This window comes from Artibeus jamaicensis, unplaced genomic scaffold (genome assembly GCF_021234435.1).
Source record: "Artibeus jamaicensis isolate MK-2021 breed Jamaican fruit bat unplaced genomic scaffold, CSHL_Jam_final scaffold_916, whole genome shotgun sequence".
Classification (NCBI taxonomy): Eukaryota; Metazoa; Chordata; class Mammalia; order Chiroptera; family Phyllostomidae; genus Artibeus; species Artibeus jamaicensis.
In genome coordinates, this window is record NW_026522059.1 from 20,410,717 (window position 1) to 20,423,779 (window position 13,063).

Genomic DNA, 13,063 nt, shown 5'->3' on the forward strand with positions numbered 1-13,063 from the left:
AAGTTCAAGTTCCTTATGGTGAATGTTATTCATGCACAGTCTGATGAGTAAGTGTATTAAAAATAAATGGCAGTGATGAAATTCAGCATTTATAACCATTACCCATCTACCCAGTGATCTAAGGTACTTCTCAAACCTTGGCTAAAAATGAAGGCAGAGAAACAGCTCCCTCACCTACTCTTACTTTTACACTGCCCAGGGTAGGCAGGGTAAATTAACGTGTGGAGGATTTGTACTGGAAGGTCAATGAGGAAATAGTAGATTTGCATGGTTCTCTACTTTAATAATCATATACATGATTATTATCATATACATGGTAAGGAAGAAAATGCTTCATCCATTCTCCTACTTAACAGATGTTGAGTTTGGGTGGGGAATCACCTTTCTCAGATTTTGTTGAGAAAAAATACTCTGAAAGGCTTAATTTGTTAAAAATAGAGCCCGTACTGTCCCTGAAAACACAACTATCTTATGTCTCAACCATCAATTCTTCATTAACTCTTTCTTCCACATACTCATTTGTTTACCAGTTACTTTGTGAATTCAACACACTCCTAAGTTTGTTTTTATTGTCTTTAATATTTTTAAACTGTTATTTTAATATATTTTGTTAAAGATTATGACTATAGGTATTGTTTGATAGTCAACATCATTAATGAACTGAAGCAGCCTGAAAAATAATACTCCAATAAACTCTGGAAAGCCAAAAGATAGTGTATGCTTTTCTATCTGAATTTAGACATTTCTAGAACGGGTACAGCATGACTTTTGTAGCAAACTTCTCTATTTCACTTCACTTTTAAAGTGGCTGAGAATATTATACTATATAAAACACTGAATGAGATAGGGAATGATGGATTTTCCTTGATGTTTTTATTCATTGGCTTTGTTCATATTCCAGGCTTACTTAAATTATTATCAGTATTTATAAGTGGACTTCAATAAAATTTTAAACCAATATAAACATCTGTAGTTCAAGTAGAATATAAACTTTCCTTTGCCATCCAAAATATAAATCTTGCCTTTAAATACCTTCTTTGTGGATTTTTAAAACACACAGAAAGAAATGACCACATATAAAATGAAAAATTTAGTGTAGTGCATCCTAAGTTTCAGTGATTCTTTTAGTACCTTCATAATTTTTGAAGTGCTACTATCATTTACTTAACACTTTTTGAAATTGAGACTTTTTAAAATTTAAATTTATTTTAAAGAGAAATGTCATGTCACTATTATAAATGGGAAACTTGTATTGTTTTTCAGGAAAAAAAACATGCAAAAATAAACAGAATGTGCACCAAAAACCATCTCCATTATTCAATGAGTGGCTTAAAATTCTTCCCACAGTCTCTCTGCTTTATAAGATCTGAAAGGCAGCATTTGAAATCGGTTAATTGTGGGTCATAGAGACCAGGCAGATTGTACATTGGGGCAAGAAACATGGGTGGGGAAGAGCTTAAAATCATGTAACTTTGAGACATCTCTGATTTAGCTCATTCTCTTTAACACTTTTTAAAAATGGAATATTTTTGCAGGGTAAAGGCTGTTTTTTTGAATCTTAGATTATGTCGGTACATGTTATGCCACTGCTGGGGAACAGAGATCTTTCTGATCAAGGTTACATGCCTCGTGAGCACTTGAACTACCCTTCAGCTTTCTTAGGAACCAATCTCTGAGCCCCTGGGGGGTTATTTCAGGGTCCTGCACAAAGTCCCTACCCTCTGTTTTTGGCAGCTTTTGGAAGTTAGCTTATTCCTTAAAAAAGTCTTGATCTGAATTCATATAGAGACCTTTGCCTCTGCTGTGAACCAAAGTTGCCATAGCCAGAATGTAAGGAACTTAGACTCTAGATCTTGACAAAAAGTTCTGGGCAGTCTTAAGGAATAAGAAGTGAAGACAAAACAAAACACATCATTTCAAGATTAAGTCTTCTAAGGATCTATGAAAATAAATACAAGTAGGCTGAGAATATTCCAAATAATACATTATCATTTAAAAAAATTTTTGGAATGTATCATTCCAAATAATACATTATCATTTAAAAAAAAAACTTATGTAAGGTAAATTGCATTTTTGGAGATATTCTGTGGAAGGAAAGAGGCCATGTATTAACCTGGCAAGCTCAGGGGAGGTCTGCGTGGAAGCGTAGTAAAGCTGCCATTCAGAGACCTACAGAAACCACGAAGGATGGGCTGAAATGAAAATTTTTTAACTAAGAGCAGTTGATGGTGGGTAGTCACATCCTAGGCTGGTGTTTTTCCCTAACAAAGGTCGATCTTTACCTTAATTGAGCCTGTCTATTGTCTTTTTGCATCTATGATAATATACTTTTGGAATGTCAAGGTAACTTCCCTTCTTTCCAACCTCTTGGGTACAGCCATTCATACAGGAGCTGAGACCACAAATCCCCTCATTGTTATTGTTATCGTGTTGACTGTTGACTGTTACCTATCCCTTTTCCACCTATATAAAAGAAGTATGTGTCAATCAGTGTATCTTTAATCCAATCCCAGAGGTCTCTGGAGCCCACGCCTACCTTTTTGCTTCCCTCACCCTAATCTATCACCAGTGGATTTCCTGTAATCTCCTATATCTCCTCCTTTCATTATAATCTATAAAATAAAGTGCTACTGCCATTCTCTGTAGCATTTCTCAATCCGTTGAGATTTTGCTTCCAACAATTGTCATCAGTTTGGCTCAAATAAAATCACAAAAACTCTCTATAGGCTTGAATGTTTCTTACATTAACACTCAATCCAACTTTTTCTTAAAAGTATTTATGTCACCTTATCATTATAAGTATGAAGACTACTCAAGAAATAATGTCCTGCTCTCCCTTCTTCCAGTGGTCAAACTGGAATCACAGTCTTGGCTTTCCAACACAGGGAATTGGGGAAGAGCCATGTATCTCTCTTATACATAGATCTTTCTTACACACAGGAGGCAAAGATATCCTGATGTTTTCTACTTTTATGTGATAAGTAATTTGTGAGATGTCTTCATGCGTGTAGTAAATAGTAAAGGCTTTGCGTAACTCTAGTTTGTTGACATCGAACACCTACCATTAATGAGATCTACATAACCATTGCTCACGATGGCCACTGGTGAGAGGTGTCGAGTTTCTGTGTCAGAATCCAGGCTTTCAATAACCATCATTGCATACTCCATCCCAAAGCACTGATAGCTTTGCCATTCTAGAATGTATTTACAGGTGGAATCTCTAATAATTCCTAGAAACACAGGTATATAAATTTTAGCATGAAATGAAATCTCTTTGCAAAAGCATCCACACACTAGCTTTTCTTGTTATGTAACATGAATAAGTAAAAAAAACCCCACATTATTGGTTGAGTACTTCACTCATTAAAGACAAAAGATACATTTTGTTTCACATATTTGAGGACTAACAGAATAATATCCAACAAACCTTTATAAGGTGCTTTCTCAGTGACAGGAATCCTACTTCCATTGGGGAATGTGAGCATCACCTTAGGAATTCTGTAGTCCCCAAGTCCAAGTTGGCTATTTCCATTCCATTCATATTCTGACTGGGGTATCACTGAACCAGAATTCCCCAGGAAGGAGCCATCCAGATCTCTGAGAAAAGATTTCCTTTTGGCATCACAAACCATGTCCACACAATCAGATGGATTCACCTTCCTGTGGAGAGAAGGTGAAATGAATGGACACCTAGATTTAGTATCCCTACCTTTTCTCTAGGGAGCATTTGAGTATACTTGAGTATCTGGTAAGAGAGTATCCCCCCAAATTGACTGATTGAATCTTATCATATGTAATAAGCATTGTAATGAAGTCTGTTTTCCATTGTATTGATTTGGTGTATTATGAATTCATTAACATTTCAAAAGGACATGTTACACCCATGGAATAAAATTAGAATTCCATTTTGTTGTTCTACATTTTGTTGAATAATAGATTTCATATTTGTGAATAGCATATAATATACTAACATTGCCTCACTGAACAGGTGAACAATTACTGATCAGAACACCCAAAGTCCCTGTATTGGCAGGGAAGTCTTTATTATTTTCCCTTTCCTTCTCTTTTTTTAATGGGTCTTTAACATTATAAAAGTATTATATGTTTACTATAAAATAATCTAAATACTTGGTAAAAATTCAGTCCCCTTCACCTTCTGGTCTCAAGCCCTTAGGCTTGTCACAAACTGCAGATTAATATATATTCTCATAGAATTTTCCCTATGTGTATACAAACAGATATACTTGGATCATGATGTCATGCTACATATTTTAGTAAGCATTCTATAGATACCAAAACTGTAAGAGATGAAATACTATAAACTCATAAAGCAGTTCAACCATAGATGGTATTCCACTTTCATCTTGGGCCATCTGGAGTTTTTAACTGGTTATAGAAACAAAACAGCTGCTCAGTTTGCAATGTACCATATATTGTATAGCATACATAAATACAGTATACCTACACTATATCATCATATATTCTATGAGGAAATATAACTTATTCCAGAGCTATAGTAACGCAATTATAGTGGAAAGTGCAGATCTATTAGATACTATTAGCGTATCTCTTCCTTTTTGATATGAGAGACAAAACCGTTAGCCCTTATTATAATACTGTAAGAGTTTTGCAGATGATCTGAATAAATATTCCTGTAGTTCATGTGTTTTCTGTTTTCAAGTATGTGCGGAGTGCTTTTATAAAAAAGTCTGTGGGTAGGTGCCTAGCAGCACTCACATTATACACATTATAGCTTAGGGCTCCGCCTGACTTCAGATTCCAAAGAAACCGAGGCTGAGAGGTAGACTGTTCCAGTTAGTTACTGAGGGAGTCCTCTCAAATGGGAAGGTGAGCAGCCACATAGAGTGAGGGAAAGCAGAGAGAGATGACCAGGAGCTGTAGACTATCTTCAGTCTGACCCCAGTGATCCTCTGCATCAAGAATTGCACCCAGATTTATTTCCATCTGGAGACAAGGGAACTGGCCTCTTGTGCCCTGAATAAATTAGTCATTTTCCAAGGTCTGCAAGGAGGTGGTGGTAGCAAGGGTTTTAGCCTCCCAAAGATATTTCTGTTTGGCTAAGAGCAATTTTCTGGAAAAATGGGTAATTATTGGCCCACATTTAGAGCATTTGGAGACTGGGGGGAACTCCCTAGTAAAAAGGGTCTGGAGAAAGCACCAAGAGTATCCCAATTAAAGCACACAACTCAAAGACATTATATTTTATAATGTCACATTTTCTTTGTGACCTAGATATTAAAATTATAAATTAAATCTTAAAGATTAAATAAATAGAAGGTAATTATTTTCTAGTGGGCAGAGGCTCTATTGAGCAAAGAAACAAACAAACAAAAAAACAGTGCAGTTCAATGATAATTAGGTAAATTGCTGTGGGCTGTCACCCAAAGAAAAGGCAATGAAGTTGAAGCATTTGTGAGACAGCATTTCTCTGAGGGAAGGTCTGTCGACAGCATTATTCCTCATCTTCTCCCCGGACTGAAATGGGCAAAGATCTCTAACAGGAAATGTCTTAGCTCCAAAATTGTCTAACATCTAAATTCCTGGTCTGCACCTCTTAGAAAGAGTAGCAATTATTGCCTATATTCTTTTAAACCTTAGAATCTAAGTAGTTCACCTCCTACAAATAATCTGACACCACTTGACCTTTGTGATTGAAAAGTCACTGTTCTAAGTTTCTGCATAGTCACTGTGACAGTGACTGTAATGACTAACATTTAATTCCCAAGTTCATGTTGGAGTGCATGTGATAAGACAACTGTGAGAAAAGCAACAGGAAACAAAAGAACTAAGGAAAAGAGAAGAAATGCTAGAAATATCTCTTACACCTAACAACTATTAATGGAGAGATAATGTTCAGCACACTTCTAACCCCATTTATGCCTCTAATGTTTAATGATAGCGTTATTTATTGTGCATGCACAAAACAGTAGGACAAAATATACAATTGAGGCCTAGTTTATTCAACTTAACTGAAAACATGAATGCGATAGTCTTAATTTCATTATGCTGATTAAAATTTTATACAAGTAACAGTTACTTTAACATAGCAACTTTCCCAGATCTGTAGAGGGGGAAAAAACCCTGGAAAACTATGAAGGGAGGAAGAAAACTGGGTTTTCATATGTTTTACCTTATATCAGGCCTATGTATAAATATTTTTGATTGTTCAGTAGTATCAACCAGCTGTATGTTCTTCACGTGGATTGGGTGCTGTAAGTCCTCATTTAAAGGGTTAGTAATGAATATCACATTCCTTTCACCTGAACAAACATTCTTGAATCCAACAAATGTTGACTCTAAAATATAAATAAGAGAAAAATAATTGTTTTCTACAGAGGAAGTGGTGCAGTGGCACTTTAGGTGCATTCCAGCAAACACATTATGTAATACCTTGAACATGAAGCTCTTACTCTGTGTGGTAGATTAATCCACCAGGACTCATGGGAGACTGTTGTTTCCCTATCTCAGCACCACTGAGTGGGCATTTCCATATTTCTCTGGGCTTGGCCATGTAACTTGATTTGGCCAGTGGGACAAGAGCAACTGTGGTATAAGCAGATCTGAAAAGTGCTTGTATGTTAGGACTCACTCTCTTGGTGCCCTAGGAAGTTCTGTGACTCTTGGCATGTGAATGAGCCTAGCTCAGTTACACCCATTACTCCACCCAACAGCCATCAGTGACCGTCAATAGTCACCAACCACCAGCCATGAATGTGAGGCCCTCCTAGGCCAATCAGCCCCTATCCATCCTGTAAACAGAAGGCAGCCTATTGAATAATCCCAGGTGGGACCAGCAGGAGAACATCCAGGTGAATGAAGCCCAAATTGTCAGTCTACAGAATCATAGGCTGATAAATGATTGTTTAAGGACTCTGACTTTGGGGATGTTTTGTTATGCAGCACAGGCTAATTGAAATGCAATTGTTCTCTTGGCCTTATTGCATATATCATGAGGCTAAAAGAAAGTTTATTGGATCCAAAACTTCATCTCCATTGTACTAAACAATAACTCAAAAATAGAAAAAAAACAAAAAAAGATAACTTCAAAAATTCTTAAATTGTTTATATGCTATCTACTTACCTCTTGATTACATATTTTTCCTAAGAAGATATTATGTATACATAAATACGAGACTTACATGAGCATTAATAAAACACCACAGTAGCTGCCCTGGCTGGTGTGACTCAGTGGATCAAGCATTGAACTGCAAAGCAAAGGGTCACTGGTTCCATTTCCAGTCAGGGCACATGCCTGGGTTGCGGGCCAGGTCCCCCCAAGTAGGGGGTGTGCAAGAGGCAACCACACACTGATGTTTCTCTCCCTCTCTTTCTCCCTCCCTTCCCTTCTCTCTAAAAATAAGTAAATAAAATCTTAAAAAATACCCACCACAGTAGCAGGTACTATTTGTTACCTGTGCGGATCTCCTTTACTGGCCTCCAGTACTACTCACCCTTAGCTCCTGGAAGTGTTGACTGCTCACTACACGCAGCTGCCCCTTCCCTGAGGAACTACCTCCTAACACTTGACTTCTTAGAAAAGTGCATTCAAGAGATTAGTTTTTAATTTCATTCACAAAATCCACTGGATGTGGTTCAATATGTATAAGCCATAGGCCAAATTTCAGTATTATAGTAAGGCTACAAAGATTTTATCACTCTTTTGGGTTACACTCTGTTACTAATTTGATTTATCTAAAATGAGACAACCAAGGCCATTACAGTGGATTATAAGATTCAATAGAGGCACTCACTGGTTTAAATAAAATATGCTATAATGAAAAACTGGATAGCACAAGTATTGTGTAATTACAAAGCAATTTTATGAGTCAACTCAAAGTGATAATTTGTTTTGCATTCTTGGAACTTAGTTATCAGAAACACTATGCTGAAACTTAGATGTCTGTTATTAAGCCTCTTTCTCAGAGGAGACCCTAGTTAGACTTATCATGAAAGGCAGGCTTCCTAATCTGAAATAGAGAATGGCATAGAGTATTGAAGGAGCAAAATGAAAATAATTGATATGTTCACTACATTAATTTATGTTTAATTATTTTACATTATTAAGGAGGCAGTCTGGGTGAGTGAAATAGCAACAGATTTCAAGTCAGAAGGTCTTGATCCTAATCCTAGACCTGCTAATAGTTGCGGGATTTCAGTAAGATTTCATGAGCTCTTAAGTTATAGGAGTTTAAATTTTTTCAGTTGTAAAAAGAGATAAAAATATATAATCCTAGTTACATGAAAGGGTTTTTATAACTTATAGAAACTAATTAATATTTAATTACTATGCTGGTGGCTTTTCTGTTGGTTTAGAAGGAAAGTTAAATTTCAGTGTTTTACATATACATGACTTTGGCCAAGGAACCATTCTTGAAATTGACTCTGATGACTGATTTCTTTTCTTGTCATATTGAGCAGATGCATATACACATTCATTAATCATTTTTTAAAACTAACAATGAAACACTATCAGTTATACTCCATATATTCTTCATAGACCTTAACTGAGGCTTGTCAAACTAGGTTTCGACTTGCCTGAGATTTCCATAAGGCCACTGATGGCGTTGTAACTCATGGTCCCTGCGTGAGGCTTCCGGGGTGCCATGTTGTGTGCCGAAGCAAAGGTAGGCCAGCAAATCCCACTTCTGCCTCCTTTCATAAAAAGAAGAAAGTCGAAATGTGAAAGCACACCCACACGAACACCATAATTAGAATCCTAAGTTTTTTACCTGATGGAGGTCTAGAACTCCGATGGGCATCAGAAAGTTCAATGTTGGGATCATCATTTGTTAGGACATCAGAGCAATTAAATCCAGGGCTACTTCCAACAATTAATGAGTTCTATTAAGAAATTCAAATAATACAGTATTATATAATACTTTTAATAATAAAAGTATATATAATTATTATTATATGTTAACCTACTGCTAAAGGAAAACATAATAATGAGTAATATTAAATTGTTCTGTTTGAAAAATACAACCTGTAAGTATGAGAACTGGATTGCTCATTAAAACAAGATGAAAAAGATGTGAAAAAGATGGAATTTTTTTCCTGAGTGGAAAGACACTCAAAGTGTCAAGGGGAAGATGGGCATGTACATAATTATGTATAATGCCATGTTCTGCTTCTAGAATAGAAGGAACATGTCCAGGGAACAGCAGGAACAAGAAGAGGAGGGAGTATCAGTACTACCTAAGTTAGTTCAGGAAAAATTTCATAGATGGAATGAAAATGTAACTATCTGTGGCAAAATGAGCAGGTGATAATCAAGAGGAGGTGAGGGGGTCGGGGAGGAGAGGGAAGGGTGCAGAGCCTCTGGCCCAAGTCAGGGAGAGCAAAGAGAGGAGGTCTGGACTAGCGGGCAGGAGTCCAACAGATTATTTGTATTAGCCCTTTAATAATGTCACCCTTCTCAGAGTTTCTCTTTCTTTTTCACATGGCTGTAGTCATTTCTTACCTTAATTTGCACTGTTTTATTGGAAATTTGGTGAGATATGGCAGCTGGTGTGTAAATCATTGAGAAAATGGCCATTCCATTGTCAACCAGGGTCACATTAGAGATATATACACTCTCTGTGGTCTGTAATACAATTCTGAGTTTACATAACACAAAATACAATAATAAAAGAAAACAAACAGTCATGATCTCAGATCAATTTACCTGAAAATAAATTCCATAATCCCAGCACATCCAAACAGTAAATCCCTGTATAAGCGAACATCCAGGAAGGCCATCTTGGTTCATATAGATGCCATATAAACCCCCGTGTGCTTCATTGTCAAACCACTTTTCCGGGGAATCAGATTGACCTTGGAAAGGAAGTACAAAATGAGAAAATTAGCATTACAAGTCATGTCATATACAGGGCCTGGCACAAATAATTGCCCATTTTTTAATTACAAAATTTTTTTATAATTGTAATGTTATGATTGTAATTCCTTAATTATAATCATAAGCCTGTAATTCTGTAACATAACAATATCACACTCAAGCGCACTGTGTAACAACATTTTAAGTGAAATGTTCAAATTGCTGTCCATCTTGTGCAAGACATTCATGTGCCCTACCAACCACGTTCAAGCAGGCATTACTTCTGCCCTGTAATTTTATAAGCAGTGCCAGTTAAAGTTAAAATTCTTTTAAAAATTAAATATATAATTTCAATGTGAATTTTAACAAGGAGAGAAAATATCTTTATGCTTTGGTCATTTATGATTTACTCTATTTAGTACTTACTCTTATCTAAATTGTCCTTCCACTGCTCTTCAGAATAATTGTATGCTCATTTGCAAAAGGTTATTTCATGTTAACACCCTTAACTTATTATACCTGATTAAACTAAACAGGAATTTTATCAGAAAGAACATGAAGTTGGATTCAAACAAGGCTGAACTCTGGACACAATAACACCTCCTGCTGTTTGTAAAATTCCTCCCCTGCAGACCTCTGGGTTGCAGGTTCCATCTGGGCATCCATTTGCAAACTAAGTGTCACTTCTTCCGAAGGCATTCTCTGACTACCTGAGTCAAAGTCGCACCTCGGTGACTTCACCGGCGATTCAAATTTTCTTCACTTGATATTTTATTATTACTTATTTGTAGATTATCCATCTCCGCTATTACAATATAAGCTTCATGAGAGACGAGATTGTGTCTAGCTCACAGACCACTCTGTTCCTAGAGCTTAGAAAGTAATGCAGAGATGGGTGCTTATTAAGTACTTGCTGAATTGATGTGTTCGTGATGTTAGGAAAGCTATTTAACCTTTTAGGACTGCAGTTTCCTCATATCAACCCTAATTCAAGGTTGTTTCACAATGAAATGAAATGACCCATGTAAAGTGCCTCAATACAGGGAAACTAGACTCACAACTAATATACAGGATAATTGATGTGGATTTTGATGTGTTTTATTAACGCCCACATCAGGTCAGTAACCTTAACAGTTCCCTCCTAACCGTGTGTAAATTGGAGCATTTCCTACAAAGGGCAGCACCACCCCCTACACTGCACTTAGTCCCTGAAGATCTGACTTCATCCAATCTTCTATTGCTTTTCCTTTTTCCCCGTTCCTTTCAGATTGACATTTGACTTAGGGTCTGTCAGGCTTCTATTTTGTTCCCTTCATAAGAAGCTGTCTGCATATCTTTCCCTGGGTTCCATACAATGTACCCAGGGAAAAATAGGCCTCTTCCCTGGGACCCAACACGGGTCCCAGCTCCCTCCCCAGCACCTCAGCCTCTCACTTGTCTGGGAGACGGCCATTCTCAGTCCCCATGTCAGGGACTTAGACCCTCAGTTCCCCTGTGGTGTTTCACATTTCCATCCCTTGACATTCAAAAACTCCTGTAGAAACTCTCAATTATTTAGTCAGTGAAAAATGGATTACATGACATTACATATTAGTAAATATTCATATGCACAGATCATATTTTGATTTTCAAAGAAACCACATAGCACTTCAATAAAGTTATAGATAAGTGACATATTTTTAAACTTTAAGTTAGAGAAAAGCTACTTAAAGCTGCTGAGAACTAAAATATTTAATAAGAGCATATATCAAAAAAATTAATCTGTTGGCAAAACTGCTTTATTCCATCAAAATGTGTCTTATACAAGAATAAATTAGCTTAAGTCCAATAAGTTTTGAGTTTAGAAAAGAAATGCTGATTCAAAGAATCTTAAAAGTAACTACACTGAGAGAAAGGAAGGAATATAAATTTTTTGAAGGAAAATCCCATTTTGTTTAAGCGGTTTTCTTAGGAAGGAAAGCTTGTAACTCTATTATTTATTTTATTTTTTTGATCTGATAATCCTTTTACATAGTTGAAAAATCAAGAGGTTATAAAAACTTATACAATAATAAGTCACCTTGTTCCCACTCAACCACTATAGTTTTTGTGTTTATACTTTGAATTTCTTTATGTAAACACAAATACCATGCATGTTTTTATTTTTTTCCCATTTTCCACAACACACAGTATACAAAAACCAGTATTATATATGCTGGTTGATAATTTTCTTCTTATCACTTTAGAATCATCATATCAGTACATAGATACGTATCTTACTTATTCTTTTTAGAGGGGCTTAGTGGTCAATATCTGGCTTTGCATTACCAGCCCACAGGTATGGGACACAGGGTGGCTTTCGGTTTCCTAGTAGCACACACAGCTGCTGTGAGGAATAACTTTGTTCATAGATCTTTTCTATTGTGGAGGCAACTGTCAGTTATATCACCCAAGTAGAAATGCTGGCCCAAAGGTAACTGCTTCTCTAACCCTGGTAGCTATCGCCAGATTCCCCTCTGTAGAGGTTGTATCGTTTTGTCCTTTAACCAGCCATGTGTAAATGTTCCTGTGTCCCTACAGCCTCACCAAGAGAGCAGCTGTTCAGTCAGTTCTTGGGTTTCACTCTCCTGATAGAAATGTATCTGAGAACTGCCCACATCCTTTGACTGTCATGCTTGCAGGTTTTAGCGAACAGTGAGCATTCATTCCTGTGAAGCAGAAGAGTGAAAGAGGGGTGCATCTCTAAGGCGAGGGTCTCTGTTTCATTTTATGAAGGTGGGATGAGAATGCTCACTGTTCCAGTGTCAGCCAGGTCAAGAACAGAAGTTGCTGTTAGAAGCTTGGGGTCATAAATGTGGAAAACAGTTGTCCTTAAAAGTCTATACAGTCTTTTTTCTTTAGACCCAACAGTGTCTTGAAATCATTCCCCCTGTTGAGTTCCTTCAGTGCTCAGGAAGAAGAATATTACATATTGAATGTCAAACAATAATTATTTACTTTACTGAGTTTGGACACATTATTTCCTAGTTTTTTTCACTCTATGCCAAAAGACTTACTTGAGCAAGGTTCTCCATCAATGCGGTATCCTGCCCTTCCAAATCCAGCCACGACATTATTCTGTAAAACTGTGTTGGTCCCTCTATTTATCTAGTATAGTGACAAAGAAAATGCTTTGGGTCAGGCTCTTACACAATTATACAGTGAGAATAAGTGTGCAACATGCATAGGAAAACTAATTATGACTACACT

The 13,063-nt window shown here is 36.7% G+C and overlaps 1 protein-coding gene across 1 annotated transcript in view; it reads right to left on the minus strand.

Annotated features, from left to right (window-relative positions):
* The window catches only part of PKHD1L1 (PKHD1 like 1), a 137,935-nt gene that overhangs the window by 17,486 nt on the left and 107,386 nt on the right, over nt 1–13,063 (minus strand). Inside the window, 8 exon segments of the mRNA XM_053661152.1 lie at nt 3,063–3,230; nt 3,428–3,660; nt 6,152–6,317; nt 8,557–8,673; nt 8,751–8,862; nt 9,482–9,604; nt 9,686–9,834; nt 12,871–12,961. Coding sequence (XP_053517127.1) covers nt 3,063–3,230; nt 3,428–3,660; nt 6,152–6,317; nt 8,557–8,673; nt 8,751–8,862; nt 9,482–9,604; nt 9,686–9,834; nt 12,871–12,961 — 1,159 coding nt within the window.